This window comes from Notechis scutatus, chromosome 1 (assembly GCF_049901735.1).
Source record: "Notechis scutatus isolate UNSWTSFEM ecotype Mainland chromosome 1, rNotScu1.2, whole genome shotgun sequence".
Lineage (NCBI taxonomy): Eukaryota > Metazoa > Chordata > Lepidosauria > Squamata > Elapidae > Notechis > Notechis scutatus.
The window spans coordinates 207,278,776-207,297,276 of NC_142009.1; the positions used below are offsets into that span (position 1 = coordinate 207,278,776).

The following is an 18,501-nucleotide window of genomic DNA, read 5'->3' on the forward strand; positions in this document are numbered from 1 at the left end:
CAGTTCCAAAGTCGTAATACCTTTTATTTCTGATCTTATAAACTCAAAGCAGTCTCCTTCAGTACAATCTTAAAATAAATCTTTACCTCTTCCCTTCCACTTATAGCAAATAGAAAGAATTTTAAGTTTTTAGTTCCAATGTCCAGAAATCCTTTATCCCCTTGGCTTTAAATTTCAAGTTTACCTTCTATGCCCAAGCAGGTTTTCCAGATTTCCAACTGCTGTTTCTGTGGGAAGGGAGAGTGAAAGAAAGTAACTTTCCCTTTCAGCTTTTTTTCGCCGCTTTTACGATCTTCCTTGGGAGACAATGTATCCTTCAAACGATTTAGTTTCAAGGGTATTTCAAAGTTTGTTCTAGTCCCAGTTCAGCCAAAACTTTCGCCTTCACCTGCTTCCTCCTGCACAAATCTTACCCGGCTGCAGGCTTCTTTGTGGCGGCCATTGCTGACTGCCGCTCCACCGCCTTGGGAAAAAGGGGTTTTGCCAGCTGAGGAGGGGGTTTGCGATACCCCCAAACCCAAATCCGGATCCCCTCTCTCTTTGGCTGCCTCTACGGGGCAGCCCTATCCTCCAGATCCATCTGGATCGGAGGAACCTCGGCAGCGAGCGCAGCAGGAATCGCGGAGGATCACGAATTCCTGCCCCTGCCAAGCCTTGCAAAACCGGAAGCCCTAGGTGACGCTGCAAGTTTGACACCCCTAGTCTAAACCATATAGCTAACTGAGCAACCAACCATAATAATGAATCAAATAACATCTGCCTATGCCAAATCCTTGGGAAAGACTTGATAGGTGGACAAAAATGGCAACTCCATCCTAAACATCTGGCTGAGTGTGTGATCAACAGTAATTTAACTTCTAGGTCCCCTGGGCAATTTACAATTGTCAAAACATTTACTGTAAAACAAAGAACAATTCAAACAATAGCACAAAAAAACAATGATTGAGAGCAAATAAACAAACTCTGGGAGGAGAGAAGATGAGAAAGGGGCATCAATCATCCTCTCTAAAGCCCAGGGGGAAGAGCCAAGTCTTTTAAGGCCTTTTAAAATCCCAGTAGGGTGGGAATCCTGAATCTCAAAGTTAACCTCATTCCAGCGGTATGTGGACTTCCTCCCACAGAGGCTTTTAAGAACACTTTGAAATGTTATGAAAGGCCTTGGTTGCTTGGTTGGATGGGTGGATGGTTGGATGGATGGATGGTTACTTCATGAAAATAAGAAGATATGTGGGGAGCAAGCATGTATAGGGGAAAATGTCTGAGTTTCCTTTTCTTTCTACTATTAGTTGATATTTTATTCACAGTGTTGTTACTGATTGGAAAGTGGAAGGAAAGGGAAAGTAGATGTTATCCTGGCCTAAACTTCCTCCTTTCATTTGCCTTTTCAATTACTGCTCCATTGGCATGCATACAAAAACACATGTAGACTTGTAAGAACAGGTTATAATGGAAGAGAATTTTGGTCTTAGTTTTCTGTGGTTCATCAGCTCATCTGATACCACAGAATAATTCTTAGGGATTCATGAGGAAGTTGGAATCAAAGTCAAATATTAGTCCAACCTTCCCCCCTCTCTCTCTTCCTCCCCCCTCCCTACCTCCCCTCTCTCTCCATGTGTGTGTTTGTGTTTCTGTGTGTGTAAAGGTAAAACGGTTTTAGGTCTTTTTTCATTTTTTTTTATTAAAATGAAAATGAAAATAGTGGGAAAATATAAGGGTAAAAGGGAAAAAAAACAAAGAAAAGCATTGACTTTTGATTTTTTTTAACTCAGTAGACTAAAATAGCAGAGCCTCAACTTTTTACTTTTTATTTTTACATACTTATCATGTAGTAGCCAATTCTACAACAACAAAGTCATCTAATCAGTATAACCCAGAATTTTCTTTTTTTCATCTAAAGAACAAAGTCCAGTAATGCTTTCCAAGTAGAGAGAAAATTGAATGTATTCTTTTCTTTGATTAGAACAGTTAATTTGGGTCTAAGCTCTTGTAGAAGTTTAAAGTACCTAAACTCTCCTTTATATCCCCCCTTTTTTTTTCCTATTGAGGGATGGAGTTAAGGAGCAAAATGTGTCCCTGTGTCAAATCTCAGGAGATAAAATTCTCCTGCATCAAATTAAGTGTTGTGATCTAGAAAACAACTGATGATGTATTATGACAGAGAGAATCATATCTGCCAATAGCCAAGATGAGGTATCTTTGTGCCTCCTGCTTCCAATCAATCAAAAAGTCAATTTTCATTAAAATGTAATCATTACAGCTATAGCTCTTCTAATTAATGGCTGGATAACAGGTGTAGTTATTAACATTCATATTTTAATTGTTTGTTACATTTTAACATACCACAATTTTGAATACAACCCCCCCCCAATATGTCTATTTCTGGGTGAGATTTAAGCTTTTTTGGGGGGAGGGAGTTTAGATAATGTTAAAGTTTGTTCTGAGTTGAGCAGCTTATAAACCCAGTAAAATAAAGTGCAAGGGACAACAGCTGTTTAGGACATCAGTTGCTAAATATGATTGTTGTTAATCTATATTATTTGTAATTCCTAGGCAATTTCCAGCATTTAATGGGCAAAATGAATATCACATCTAAACAGTGTTGAATAAGGTTCTGCAAGTTTAAGTGGATTTAATTTACGTGTTAGGAAATATAATTTGATATTTCAGCCAGGGACAACAAAAGCAGTGTTAAAATGTTCTTAGTAACATTTTAATATACAGGCTAATTAGTCTGTACATAATTTGCCTCTAAATTAGATATTGCCACATAGGGTCTAAAATGCAATGTAGGGTTTTTAGTGGTTGGTTCCGAGATGTAGTTGAATTACCAGGAAGCTAGAACAGGGGAAATTTAAAAGGAAGCATTAGTATTATAATCAACTTGCCAAACAATAATTTGGTTATAAAATTCAAAGAAATTCTGTTTATTTGTTCAGCAAAAATAGTACAGAAATTAAATGCCTTATTCATTAAAAATGCATCTACTAGTTAAGTAGGGTTGTTGTTATGGTTGATAATTATACTTAGGAAAGTATAAAATATAGTTTTTTAGGGAAAGGGGAAATTTGATAATTTATCAGAACTTTATTACATTAATTAAAGAATACTGAATTAATGCAGTGCTAAAGTGCCATAAATATAGAACCACATAATATATCCTTCAATGAACTATTTTGTAAGTCTTACTACTTCTCCTTTCTATTTCCTCAAATGCAATGGAATATTGGAAATAAAATTCCATAAGGGAACTTTTTGTGTATATGTCTGCCCATCATCAGGATAACACTGCAAAAATAGATCAAGACCACATTTGGTAAGAGGGGATAAAGGATGACAAAATATGATTTTGAAAATGATCCCAATCCAGTGAATGGTGCAAAAATGCCTTCTGTAGAAGAGGCACTTGGATTACATCTCAGGAAGTGGCTGACTACTCTGGTGTAAGCCCCTCCCCTTGTTTATATGAGCAAGAGAAGAACTCTTTACTAGGACTGATGATGTTACCTAGTATGGGTAATAAAATGTTTGGAAGGAAACAAGCAAGCTCACAGAGTACCAAAGACCCCTCATATATATATACAAACCATATGCAACAATCAGGGCATAAGAACAAATATGTAGTAAAAGCAGAATCCAACTGATTGAGAGGTTCAGGTTGAGATTCTATGTCCACCCCCCATTTGTACTTTACTTCCTTCCTCAGCCATCTTTTAAATTTTAATATTAATGTCTATTATTTTAATATCTCAATTTTTATATTCTTGTTTTTACTTTGTTATAAGTTGCCTAGAGTTGCATGATGGTGAGATGGGTGGCATATACATTTAATAAACAAATAATAAATAAAACAGCAGACTAAAATGGATCCAGACAAGGAAACATCTAGTAGAATCCTAATCATGTTGTAAGACTGACTTTGTCAGGGTAATGATTTAAGAGCTGACCAGCTGCTATAATGATGTAATACTGGGAATGTGTCAGCAAGGTTTTGGGGCTGATATCACTTTAAGAGCCTATAATAAGAAGAGGTCCTGTTGGGGTGTATCTCTCTCTGTATGTGCTTCCACGCTGTAATTTCTGATTGCTGTTTGTTCGAGGTTTGACTAAAGTACATGTGTGTACATATTCTTTGTAGATAAAGCCACTATTTAAAATACAATCCTCTGCCTACTGTATTTGCTCCTGGGTTGTCTCACATAGTCACACTGTGCACACTCTGACATCTTATGTCTCTTTCTGTGAATGAAAGGTGGTCCAGTTTACCTTTTGCCTAAATAGGTATTTCCTGTATCTACCAATGTAATGCATTTATGGAATTATTGGTAGTCAATGAATGAGTTTTCCTTAATGTTTTTTTTTTCACTCTTCAGGCAGTAAAATCCATAGTTTAACTGCATGCTGCGTGAAGATCTTGTTTATGGGCAGAAGCTTTTCCTATGCTGTCATTCCATAATGTTTTACATTGACTATTCATAATTGTAATTCTTCAAGGATTTGTGAAGTTTTTCTTTTCCATCACTTGCTTCTGTTTTTAGCTAATCATGCTGAAGTAAACCATGAGGAGAATTATGTGCATCTTTGTTGGTCTATGTCGCCTCAATAGCAAAATAATCCTTGTTTAAATATAAACTCTTAGTGATAAGCAGCAATAGTTGGATTGTATCAGGAAAAAAATCTGATATGTTTTTTTTCTTTGTACTGTACCTTAAGACTGGGAAGATTGCAATATGTTTTTATGGTTTTAAATGTATAATTTTGTATAATTTTACCAAAAATGTATAATTTTACCAAAATATACTGTTTTAAAAAACTATGCAAGCATAGTAGCTATGAATTTATCACAGATGTTCATGATTCTTATTGCTTACAGCATAATTCACTCTTATGATCAGACTCACATAGTTCTTCCTTTTTGAAAATATGTGATGGATTTCTGGTTTGTTCCTCATCAGTGTTAGTGCGGAATCCGTGATCATGCGTGGTTTTGCCTGAGCTCTCTTGCTGGAGGGTCCCAATTGGGACCCAAACCACTCTGGTGGGGTGGTGAAGAAGGGGGAAATTGCCTGGAGGGTTGAGGGGAACTGCAACTCCCCTCCCTGACAGTATAATCCCTCCCGAAGGCAAGCTGCAGTGGTGGTCTTAAAATGGCCACCACGAAGATGAAGAACATTCTGAGAAACTAAGTTTTGTGCTGGAGAGAGAAGTAGCAGGCAGAGTGTGAACCAGGCAAAGGACATCACTTTTGAGGTATCCCAGTATCAAATTAAAGGGCTATTTTGGAGGAAAGCAGTGACCAGAGAAAGTGAGAAAGAAAATGGATTTTTAAATTTGGATTTGATTATTTTACTGGACTAATCTAGAGGAGAAATTTAAAGAGAATACATTAACACAACAAAGATTTAAAAATTAAACTGAACAGATATTGAATTGTGGGCACTTAAAGGGCATAACTAAATGCTGGAATTGAGTGTGTTGAAAAGAATAGCTAATGATTGAAATTAGCAAACTTAATAAAAACATCATATTCAACAAAGAAAGTTAAAAAGAAAAAGACTCAAGAGCGCCACCTGATGGTACAGAAAACTTTAATATGTTTTAAAATAAGCATCTGGTCTTTTTGAGACTTTGGATCTTGGAACTTGAAAGAAAATAAAAGGAACTTTATTATTGTCATAGAACCACCTGGTAATTTGGGAAACAGTTGTGAGGCCAATTAGAAGATTTGGAATAAAGATTCAAGAGTATGAATTGTTGAAAATAAATTCAAAAGATATTGGCTGAAATAAGATACTGGACTCTGGATTGAATACATCTATGAAAGAAGAGGATTTCAACTATTTAGGAAGAGGAAAGAAAAAGAAAAAATGAGAAGATATAATGGAGGAGCCACTTATTGATATAAGACTGGACTTACAAGACATAAGATGGGATATGCAAGATACAAGGGACATGATAAAAATTAAATTTGAAATGTGTAATTATGTATTACAGAAATTAGAAATGGTGACTCAGCATACACAAGAACACAATTAACTAGAGGGGAAGGAGTTGTATAAAGAAGAAGCCAACTTAGAAGAACAAAGCGAACAACAAGCATTCAAGCAGGGGGGGAAAGGAATTAGAATTTAAAAAATGTGGTCCGATGTGATTATAAAAGGGAGAATGGGTCGGAAAATGGTTAAAGAGAGAAGGGAAAAGCAGAAAAAGGAGGTGCAAAGGAAAAATCAAAAGGGGGAGACAGAAAATTTAATAATTGGAATGAGAAAAGGATGGGAATAAGAATGGGGAAAAAGGGAATTAAGAGAAAGGACCAGAAAATAAGGAGGAAACAAACAAGGATGAAAAGAAGGTACATTGTTCAAGGAGTGAGAGATAATGGGTGAAAAAAAAAAAGGATAAGGAAGGGGATTCCGCAAGGTAATATGTTGGGACATATAAGAATATATTGTAAATAGTATTTTGTAATGTATAGATGATTCATAGAGAAAATATAATGCGGAATCTGAGAAAAATATATATATTTGTGTTTTATACTAGATTGATATTAAGGAAGAATGAAGGTGGTTGGCTCGAATTATTAACTAGAGGGGACAACTATATTTACAGATAAGGATTGATAAAATGACAAATGTGACAGGAAAAAAATAATAATATGAGAAAGGAGATGAGAAAGGAGATGAGAATTTTAGATAATATTGTAAAATAAGATGAGAATATACTAAGAAAAATGGAAGGAGATATATTAGATTTGGAATTGAATAAATAAATATAGAATTGAGATAAGAATTTAGATAATATCGTAAAATAAGATACGAGAACATGAATTGGGATTGGATAAGATAAGCTTAATATTTAATAATGACAAGAATGATGCAATATGAAATTAAACAAATAAAATGAATAGGTAACTATGGTCATGTTTGTATTGAGAGGTGAAACCTGAAACCACACTGCTTGCCAAATGAGAATTTTTCATTTAAAAAAATAAAATGAAAACAGGGAGAAAATTGAATAATGGAATTATTAGGTATGTTTAATTGATATGATGGTAGGTATTTGGAGAGAGTAAGGTTGAAAATAAATATTGAAGAAGTATGAATGAATATGAATATAATGCAATGAGAGATGTATGATACACTGATGCCACACTGTTAATGTATTGTTGTTATATGTAGATTGAAATTTTAAAAAAAATGGGGAAAAAAAGAAAATATGTGATGGAAAAGTCATAATTACTAATGGTATTAGCATGAAACATTGCACCTTTTAAAGTGTAATATTATTATCTCTATGACAATAGGGTATTTTAATCTGAATTTTCCCCAACTTCCAAGAAATGAACTGAAAGGCAAGAAATCACATGCCATCCAAACTGGCAGGGCAAGCTACTATATACAGTATACACGACAAATTTACATATATTACTATATATAAACATGTGGTTGGGTAATGAAATATCAGCAAGCAAACAACCAAACTCAGAGAACACCAAGCATTCCACAGAACTTAATAGAATTTTTTATAAAACAAAAATCCATTTCAGTTTGACTAAGTTTTACTTAGTTTGTTATGCATCTTGTGTAATCCTCATAGAATTAGCAGCACCAACTCTTTCAGATGTACAGTACTATTCAGCTAGTATTATTTCAATAATTTGTTATGTTGAAGTAATAACTAATTTAATATTCTTTTCACTATGACAGATATACGGCATATGGCAGTTGACTGGCTTACGGGCAACTTCTATTTTGTGGATCATACCAGTGACACAATCTTTGTATGCAACTTTAATGGAACAGTGTGTGTTACTCTGATTGATCTTGATCTTCATAATCCCATGGCAGTTGCTCTGGATCCTACTTTCGGGTAAGATGCTTAAAATTATAAAATATTTATTTAATATAATATTTATATTTTCATGTGAAAAAGAAAAGAAATAATTGGCTATTGTGGTTATTTCTCATTTGGAAATAATAGTTGTTCTTTAAAATTAAATAAAATTTGTACTGATTTGAACAAATTTTTTTATCTATCTATCTATCTATCTATCTATCTATCTATCTATCTATCTATCATCTATCTATCCTTTAATATAAAATACAATAGAAAGATATGGTATGGTACAATATCAGGCCATATCTAAAGCAGCAAGCAGTTAGATCAGGGGTGTCAAAGTGGCAACCTGTGGGCCGGATGCATCACATGCAGGCCACGCCCATCCCAGCTCCGCGAAAGGAAAAATCATAGCGATATGTCATATGACGGCAGCGTGGCGCCATGCGTTTGACACCCGTGAGTTAGATTGATTCCTTTCAAAAAAAAAAGTACAAACTTATTGTTTTGAATAGAAGTTATCTTTCTATGCTACATAGAAAATCTGGTTTTGAAATGCGATGTTGAAAGAAATATATTGTATATGATATTAGAGAAGAAATATTTTGTTCAAGTTTCTTTATTTTTAAAAAAATCTGGTAATATGACTAAGCTGTTGAACACATTTCTTTTTACCTTAGGTAAAGTATGGCAGCTATTTTTCTAGTATATTGTGATTCTTAAGCCTTACAGGAGCAAGTATGGGAGAAAACAAATGCATTTTTAAAACTCAGTTCATGGTTGGTTGCTGGATGTAAGAGATCTGTAGTGCTATCTGCCATACATTTACTTAACAATAAGCACCAGTGAAATTGGTGGGATCTATTTGCAGGTGTTTCCAGCTGTGTATCACTATAAAGTTTGGTAAGAAGGTATCTTACCTTAACTTCGGAAATCCACAACTAATATTTATTTCTATCCCTATTTCTATTGTGTGGTTTATAACTACTTGCATGTTCTTAATACAATAGAGAAGAAGAAAGTTATCTTCCTAGCTGTGATTTGGGTGGGGGGGGGGGGGGAAAGGAAGACAGTATTTTGGATATGAGCTACAGTGATTTCAGCCCTGGCCTAGAGGTGGCACTCTCGCCTCACAATTAGGAGGCTGTAAGTTGGATCCTAGGTAGAGGCGAATGTTTGGAATAGACTCTCCTGCTGGAGCAGGGGGTTGGACTAGATGGCCTCCAAGGTCCCTTCCAACTCTGTTATTCTAAGTTCTAAGATTTAAACAATGTTTAAATTACAGAACCATTATAGTTACAGAAACGACAAGATGGAACTTCCTTCCATTGTCTTAATACTAAATGCTTGCATTATACATTGTTTTATTGGAGAAATGCACAGACTTTCTTAGGACCACCAATAGACATTGTATTGCAAACTCTTGGAATTGTGTGTTAATTTACACAATGAATAAACATTCAACTTTCATGGGTTGGCAAAAAGTTTAGATTTTTAGGTTTTCTTTGTCCTGACTTTATCATTATTTATATATAACTCAAGGCACCAAACAATTCTTTCCACCTCTTATTTTCCCCATATGAACAAGTTGAGCTAAGAGACAGCAACTGGCCCAAAGTCACCCAGTTAATTTTCATAGCCAAGTCAGGACTCAATTTCACAGTCTCCTGATTTCTAGCCTTGTGCTTAAATCACTAGACCAAACTGCCACTAATTCTTATGAGAGCTCCTGATATAAAATGCCTCCATAACTGATTTTGGTTTAGCATAATCTAAAATTTCAGAATAGCAGTAGAATTTGAAAAGTACTCACTTGGTTCCTCTGTTATCTCATTTTGATATGAAATATACAAAAAGATATGGCACAAGAAGAGAGGATGCTACAAAGCGATCTGTTAAGTTAATGCTTCTCAACCTTAGCAACTTTAAGATATGAGGTCTTCAATTCCCAGAATTCCCCAGCCCGCATGACAGGCTAGGGAATTCTAGGAATTGAACTCCACATATCTTAAAGTTGCTAAGGTTGCATCCTTAGACCTGCTGATTTTCTCCTGACAAGCAGAAAATATAATTTTGTTTTCCTTTCCTGCCTTCCATCCCATATTTCAGACCAAAACCCAGATTATTTACTGCCATTTGTCCAAAATACATAGGCCACTTTATATGTCAATTGAATTTTTTCTCTCTGTAAATCAGTGTCTTTCAAACTTGATAAATTTAAGATGTATGAACTTCAACTCTGAGAAGTCTCCAGCCAGTCTATTACCTAGGGAATTTTGGGAGTTGAAGTCCACACAACTTAAAGCCACCAAGTTTGAAAGACAGTGATGTAAATGAAGTAGTTTTGGATTAAGTTGTCACATGGAACTCCTGTTGGGAGCATCCTAATCCTTCTGAAGAGTATTTCCATACTTCAGGTATTATAGGGTTGTTGTTGTTTGTACAACCAGTAGTCAGAGGAAAATTACCATGACTTTGCTTTCCCATTAGTAAAGAACTAACGGGATTATACTGTACAAGGGAGAAAATTCAGTGCCAGCTTTTGTTTATGGGAAGACTAAGGCTTAATTAATGAAAAAAACAGTAATAAAATAACCATTCAAATCTGTTAGAGCATCAGTTTGAAAGAATGTACTGGGATTTTTTAAAAAATATATATTTACCTAATAGATAATTAGACAGGTATGCATGTTCTTAAAAAAATTAAAATGTTTTGAAAAGGGGAACTGTTGCTTCATTATCTGATCACCCTGATAACTATCAGATAGATATGTTAATAATGATTAGTTTACTGCATTAAATATGAACAGGTGCTTAATGAAAGAGGTGAGGATCTTGAAGTAGCTATTTCATCTATGTTTACATTGTTTTGTAATACGGTTGTAGCAGCTGTATGCCATAAGAATGCCTTTAATAAACAGCAAAATATTTACTGGAGAAACAGCTTGTTATCCATATGTGGACTTTTGTCACTCTTTTTAAACCCTGATTGAATATTAAGATGAATCATCACAATAGGCTTAGCTGTGACAAGAACAGCTTGTGTGCAAACCATGCAAAGGAAGCTGTATAATATAATTTTCGAGCAGAACAACAGATGGTAAACTCAACTTGATCTGACTGGAGTGATGTTCCTAAAGAAATTACTATAAGTTATATTTAAGATGATTTGTTTAGTAATTCCCTTAACAAAGAACAACAATTTTCAAATCATCCACCAGCATTTTTCAAGTACTTTTGCTTACATGAGGTGTTTGGATTTTGTTTGATGAATTATAAATGATTGAAGTGTTTCTTTTCTTTTTTTGGAAGCAAACTTTCCCTGGTAGAATTTAAGAAAATACTCCAACTGTAAATATAAGAAAAATGTGATTGGAACAATTTAAGAAAAAAAAATGTGTGAAACATTTAGCTTAATGTTTTCCCTATGCTTCCAATATTTCTCTATGTACAAAAAATACAGTATTTTAAAATTAATCTGTACAGGGTTTCAAAGATTCAAAGAAAACATAGTTGTTTAGTTTTATATTGAACACAGTCTCAAATAGTGACAGAGGGGAGAGCTGTTGAAAATTTAGTAATCCGTGATTGAGTACATGCTCTTAACTCTTTCAGTGGTTTTGCCAGTCCTGGATCATTAACATGCCTTGCAATCTCACGTCACCTTTAGCATCTGGACCAATTGATTCCAATTCAGCTGTAGTTATTAGCAAATACACTAAATCCAATTTTCCAGTTGAATTATGCAAGGCAAATTTGCAAAGTATTTTCATCTCACCTGCCTTCTAGCTCCTCAACACTTCTGACAGAGATTAAGCCATTGAACTGAAAAGGTTTCACACTATAATTTTCATTGCACATTTAATAAATTGAATAATGACTGTTTTAAAACAAACACCCCAAACCATTGCAAATGAATGCTCCTATTTTTTTAAACAGCCAGTAAATCAATGGGATGGGAGATTGGGGAAAAGAATGGAATACTGAAACTGGTGATGTTGAGGATAAATTGAGTATTATTGTAAAACAGAATTATTGTAAAAGTATTGTAAGGCATGCAATGCCTTCCTTATCCCAAGGCATCTTTCTATGGTATTGTTATATCATGAGAAATTTCAAATGAATAAAGGACAAAGTATGATGTGATATGCTTTGTGTACAATAATGAAAGCAATATTGAATATATGAAAAAATGGAACCTTACACAATATGGATCATAATCTGATTGTCCTAAGGTCAATATAATGGAAATATTCCATTCATCTGGAATGAACAAGACTTTATTCTTAAATCTTGTATTTTAGCCTAATGTTGTCATTCCCTTATTTTATTTGCCTGGAAATAAATTGATTTCAAAATAGAAGAGAGGATGGCAGCAAATAATATACAACTGACAACCAGAGCATTGTTTGGCAATAAAGGGATGGGAATTAAGTCCTGCCTTAGCCATGAAAGCCAATATCACCTCACATGGTGGTGGTTGTGAGGAAACTAGCAGGAGGAAGGTGTGGTGGATATGTTCACTGCCTGGAGTTATTTGTACAAATAGTAAAGGTGGGATACAAATTAAATAAATAAATAATCATATAGAAAATGACTATATATGTGTAAAGTTCTCTGAAGTACTTATCTTGGAGTCACTTCTTAAACGTATCTCTTCCTCTTTCAAGTTCAATCTCAGGATGCATGTATTTAGAAATAAATAATTTCTTAGAGGGCAGCCTACTCCAGCTAATGATTGAAGCCATTTTTGGAACTTCAGAAAACTTTCAGGAAAAAAAAAGAATCTGAAGAGCAGGATAAATCTTGCCTCTTATAAAGGGAAAACTAAAACCCAATAAGAAAGTAGGCTATGGACATATAACAAATACATTAAAGCAGAGGTGTGCTGAAGTGTAGAAAAACATCTGAGTCAACCCTTGAGAAACCTGGAAATCAACCAAAGTATAAATATTTCTTTCTGTGCATGAAATGATGTTATTGAATTACACGTCTGTAACATTTGAAGCTGTATTGTCACAATTTCTTTTCTTTTTGTTTTGTTTTTTACTCCAACTTTGAAGTGAAAATTTACTCTCCTGACTCTTTGGCATCAAGACTTTTCTCATTGCTTTTTTACTGTTAACCCTTTCTGGCAATGACTACATTCCTGTATACAGTAGTAGTGAAAATTCCGTGAGATAGATGGGAAGTAGGCTGTCAGCTGTTGGAAGAGATAAAGAGAAAGGTGAGAAGGTAAGGGATAGGAAGACAAAATGGTTGATATAGATAGGGAAGTAGTAACAGTGATATTACAGCATTACTAAGTAGCTACTCCCTGTGCAAATTTGCTACCCAAACCATAGATAACAGCTGCAGTTGAATTGTTGTCTTCTAGTCATTCAGGACTATGTTTGAGCAATATTGAAAAGAAAATGCAAATTGCACAGAAATAAAATGTTTTCTGAAACAGTGTAAGTCTCCTTGGTTAAGCTTTCGGATTAATTATAGCATTTTGAAAGGCCATTAGCTTTTCTTTAAAAGTGGGGGGGGGGCAGTGATTCATACATGTATTTGATATTTTTATGATAAGTCATCTAAAATATTTTATTTCTTTTAAGTTTATTTTTGCCTTAGAATTTATTGTCAGAGTGCTGTATTGTATAGAAATCAATGTTCTAGTTTCTATTCTTTATAAGAATAGAATTTCATTTAATAATTTTTTTTTTATTTTTACTGGATTTTGCACAGAATTTATCATGAATAAATTATTGTGTATCATTTTTGTGTAATGCATTGGAGTAATTATTCTCATCTGTCAACCAGAAGCTTGTTACCTATTGTTTCATGTATTAGCTTTTGAGCTATTTTCTTATATATAAAAATAATTTAGTGCTGTTCTTTTCATGCTAAAGCAACTGTTGAGAAAACAGATATTTGTTAGATTTCCCTATGATATTGGTTAATTTCTGTTGCAATATGAAGACTCAAAAACAGATAAAGCTCCCAGTGATTAACCTTCCAACATCATTACTTTAACATCTGCTTTCATCAAATTATTTCAATCCTATTTAAAAATAAGTTTTATTAACTGAGCAAAGGATGCCACCCATAAACTGCTAATGGCTTACAAATGCAATATAATGAAATAATAAAAATTTATTTACATAATATTTCCCCACTGAATATGTACAAATAGCATTTGTCTTTAAGGGCATTCTTTCAAGTTAGAAGATATTCCTTTCTGGTAAATATGAGCTTTGACACCTTATTGTAAGAATATACTGTGGTTCTTTTTAGATTCAAAGGACTAGTGAATCAATTTTGTGGTAAAATTTGAATTGGTGTGCATTTATTATTGTAAATATACACAGTAGGGATCAGAAACATAATGAATCATGAGTCGAATATGTCTTTATTTATTTCCATGATTTATATGGCTGCCCACATCACAGCAGTGACTGGCCTGTATACAAGAATGAAATCACTAACCCTGGCATACACGGCACCCAAGGATAAAACAGTGACCCCATTCATAGAAAAACACATCATCAACAACAACGGAGTTTATCTAACTTCCTGGCCCAAACATCTGGGCAAATAGCCAGGCATTTAGTGTCTTATAAAAAACTAACGGTGTCAAGAGCATCTGGGGTGTGGATGCTATCTATAGGACAGGCTCTGCAACAGAAAGGACTATAAGAAGGTCCTATTAAAATGATGTTTGCCAATGGCAACAGTGGCAAAACTAACAGCTTGAATACCTTTAAGAATAGCTACCTACATAACATGTATGATACAATGAGGCAAACTCAGATAAAGTGAAAATATTTGATGTAAATATAGTAAGCAGGAGCAGTTTTGTTGTTTATGAATAATTAGATGTGATCACAAGTCAGGTGCAATGGGATGGAGCTTAGAACTTAACTACTTTTCCTGATTGTTTTCTTTTTTTCATAATGACCTTCATTTTACATAATGACAAATGGTGGTGTCAATATCAATACTCACACTTGGAATTTTACAGTGATTTGCAGTTATCTCTCAAGGTATAATGAGTTTGGATTAATAATTTTAATTAATCAGTGAAATAATGATGTAATATATTAATGATTTTTATATTTTATAACAGTCGTAAATTCTGTTCATTTACTCATATTTTATTTTTCATCATTATGTCTTTTCCTGTTGGTTGTTTTTCCATGTGTGTACTAATTTATTTTATTTTTAAATGCTTTGAAATATTCTTTATTTTTTTTAAAAAAATAACATTGTTTCATAAATGAGAGCTGGAGAATCTAGATAACCAGAATTTAAGTAGAATATCTAGAATTGAGATATTGAATGCATTTATTCATGAAGATTGTTTTAATGAAGTCTAACTCTGCATATACATACATTAAATTGGCTCTATAATTATGGCAATGGTATTAATAACGTATTTTATGGACATTTTTCCTATTAGCAAGAATTTCCTTTTCAATTTTAATTATGAAAGTATTCAAATATAAATATTTTTATGAAAAAATGATATGATAGATATTTTAGAAAGTCCCAAATCTTAGTTTGGTTATATAAAATTAAATAGATGAAATGTTTCTCACTTTCTAGGAGATGAGTATATATAACAATTAAGAGTTTTTATATTATTTTTAAGTGCACATTTATTTTCAGAAAATAAGCATTCTATTCACTGTGCATTTTAAAATATATATATATTTTATATGGAAACTAATGTTATGTTTCTTCAAAAGAAGTAACTATTTGTTTCTATGTATGTGGGGTGTAATGCTTGTGTAGGAATATCCAAAAGAAGCAAAGCAAAAATAGTTGAAAAATGGGGAAACAAATAATTTCATCTTTTGAGTTAACTTTGTTTCCAATTAATTTCTAATAAAGAAGGAGTTGTGATAAAGAAAATGAAATGACATAGAACTATTTTTGTTCAAAAAAAATATTAGAGATATATTGGAAAAACAATATTCAGTCTAGAAAATATATTAACAGTAATGAAAAATCGAATACTCCCTTTAATCTATTTTGTATAATAATGCATTGTCTGTTTCACTTCATCAGACTGAGATCTGTAATTGTCTTCCTTTTGATTCTCTTAATCTAATAAACAATGTTAAATGATTTTTGAGTTTCTAGACACAAAATTAGAACTGCCACCGCCAGTCCTTCTATCATTCTACCTTGCAATTTACTATTATTCTACTTTGATGCAGATAGGTTACTTTTCATTAGACACTTAGGTTTAGCTTGTCGTCACATATTTGAAAAAAGAGCTTTTACAGGAAATAATTATGAACAAATAATAGGTTATGAAGTAATATCCAATAAATTGTAACAAAAGACCTAGAACAAGAGTTATAACTTATATCCATGTTTATGGATTTTAGTTTGGTTTAATCATTAAATAACTTGGATTGGATTGCCTCCAAGAAGACGTTCTTTCAAATGCAAGCCTGTGAGCCATGTCCAATTTTGACAATGGTCTTGCCGTGGAATACAGATAGTCCTCAACTTACAACAGTTCATTTAGTGATCACCCTTCTGTGACCTTCTGGTAAGCAAGGTCAATGGGGAAGCCTACCAATTCACCTACCAAATATCTCACTTAGCAACATAAATTGTGGACTCAATTGTGATTATAAAGTGAGATTAGCTGTATTCTAATCTTGGAGGGTATTTACAACCCCCTACTTGCGATTGGAGGAACAACTCCTAAAAATTGTGGCCACACATTCCAGGGCAGACTCCATAACATACAATCTGAGCTTTCTATAAACTCTAAGAGAAGCAACAACCAAGTATTTGTACACTTTAACCTGCTTCACTTTATTTTAATCTGCCATTTCACTGCTTGCTGCTTTCAGTGCATGCTTAGAGAAAACCATGGCTTTGTTCTCATAAAAATTGGCAGGGAGGTTTTCTTCAAAGAGCAATAAGGGGCGAAGGGGTTCAAAAATTAAAAGGAAATAATTTTGAATTCTTCACAAGTTTGAATTTAGCGTATCCCAGTAAAACCCTGATCTTCCAAATGTCCCTTTAGATCAGAAATAGGTCACTTGTTATTTTCTAGATACTTTGTACTTCCAACTATCCCAGGTAGAGATGATAAAAACTGCACTCTAAAACATTTGCAGGGTATCCATGCTTTGTATATCTGACATTTAAATGAATGTCATAGTATAAGTATCTTTTGGAGATGTACTGTAGTACCAATAGGACATGGTTTCCTAGTATTTAATCAATGATTAAATCAGTAGTATGAAATTCATTTGTAGTTAACTTTGTACTGCTACTATGGATGCTTTTATAGCTTTTATAAAATCAAATTTGACTGGATTTAATTTGGTCATAAGCTTAGATTATTTTGTAAGATAGTGGTATTCTCATCTGAACCCTGAAAATCTTGATAATAAGAATGGTAGTGATGATGAATTGAATGCAAGATTATGAAAACCAAATAAACAAGACTACTTTCAATGATAATATTATATTTCTGAATTTCCATGAGATAGATTTATGATTTGCCAACTGGATATGTTTAAAGTCCACCTGATTACCAATAAACCTCCAATTCATCTGAAAAGAGAAGAACAATTCTAACAGCAAGGAAATGGAGAACAGTTTGTTCACTGCAAACTTTCCTAAGACTTTTATTGATACTTCCAGCTTCTCAGCTGGGATGTGTAAAGAAGTGGCAACATACCTTCCATATATTGCAATGTAAATTGATTTAGTGCATTATCATTATTAAAAGAAGCTGTGAATAATTATCTAGTTAACCAATAGATTACATCAATTTATACTATATAAGTATATACTTATGGATTTAGCTCAGAATCTACAAAGCACTATGCTTTAGCAAGCTTCCAGATCACCTTCAGAGATGATGAAATAGGTCCAAAAAGCATTGACCTGTTTAGCCATCAATTTTTCAGATTCTAATAATGACATTATAGATCATTAATAGTTGGAATCTTGATTGTTTAAGGAATATCTTCCCCACTAAGAACTTGTCTAAACATTATTGAAAATATAGGGAACCTTCCTGAACATCCTTAGACTTGGAATGATACTTAAGTGGGGAAGCAAGTAAGCATTTTATCTTTTGTGTCCCTTGCTTTTGGAATTTTCTTTCTATCTAGCCCAGATCAGAAGTCTGCTTGCTTGTTTTGTTTGTTTATTGTACTATGTAACAAATATGAGGAAAAGCAGATAAGTGTGTGAGTAAAAGCTTGGACTAGAAACCTTTCCAATTCTATTAATCTGAGTACCTTTTGTTAGCAAATCATTGTATTTTAGAACATAAAATATACTCAGTATATTATATACTATAATATTTTAAAAATACTTTATTTAAAACTTTAAATTTTCCATCTGCTGATATTAACCTGCCATTTTGCTTCAGAAATAATGGCAACAACTAATATTCTAATTTGATCCTCACATCTCCCTGAGACTGTGTTTAAATTTCTTCCACTTTTGTTTGTTGTTATTTTCAGTTGTGTCAGAAAGTTTTATAACAGCTTAGCAACAAACAGAAGCTGCTTTGACTGTGTAGCCAAGATCATCAAAAGGGTATGCAAGAAGTGTTTTAATTATCCTCATCATTCTCTCAGCAATTGTCTAGAGCCATTTAAAATGCAGATAGAGAAATGTATGAAGGAAATCTGCTTA

At 33.5% G+C, this 18,501-nt stretch overlaps 1 protein-coding gene across 1 annotated transcript in view; it reads left to right on the top strand.

The window, feature by feature from the left end:
• Positions 1-18,501, top strand: part of LRP1B (LDL receptor related protein 1B) — a 702,645-nt gene that overhangs the window by 297,359 nt on the left and 386,785 nt on the right. Inside the window, exon 7 of the mRNA XM_087955711.1 lies at positions 7,704-7,866. Coding sequence (XP_087811837.1) covers positions 7,704-7,866 — 163 coding nt within the window. The remainder of the gene's footprint in view (positions 1-7,703; positions 7,867-18,501) is intronic.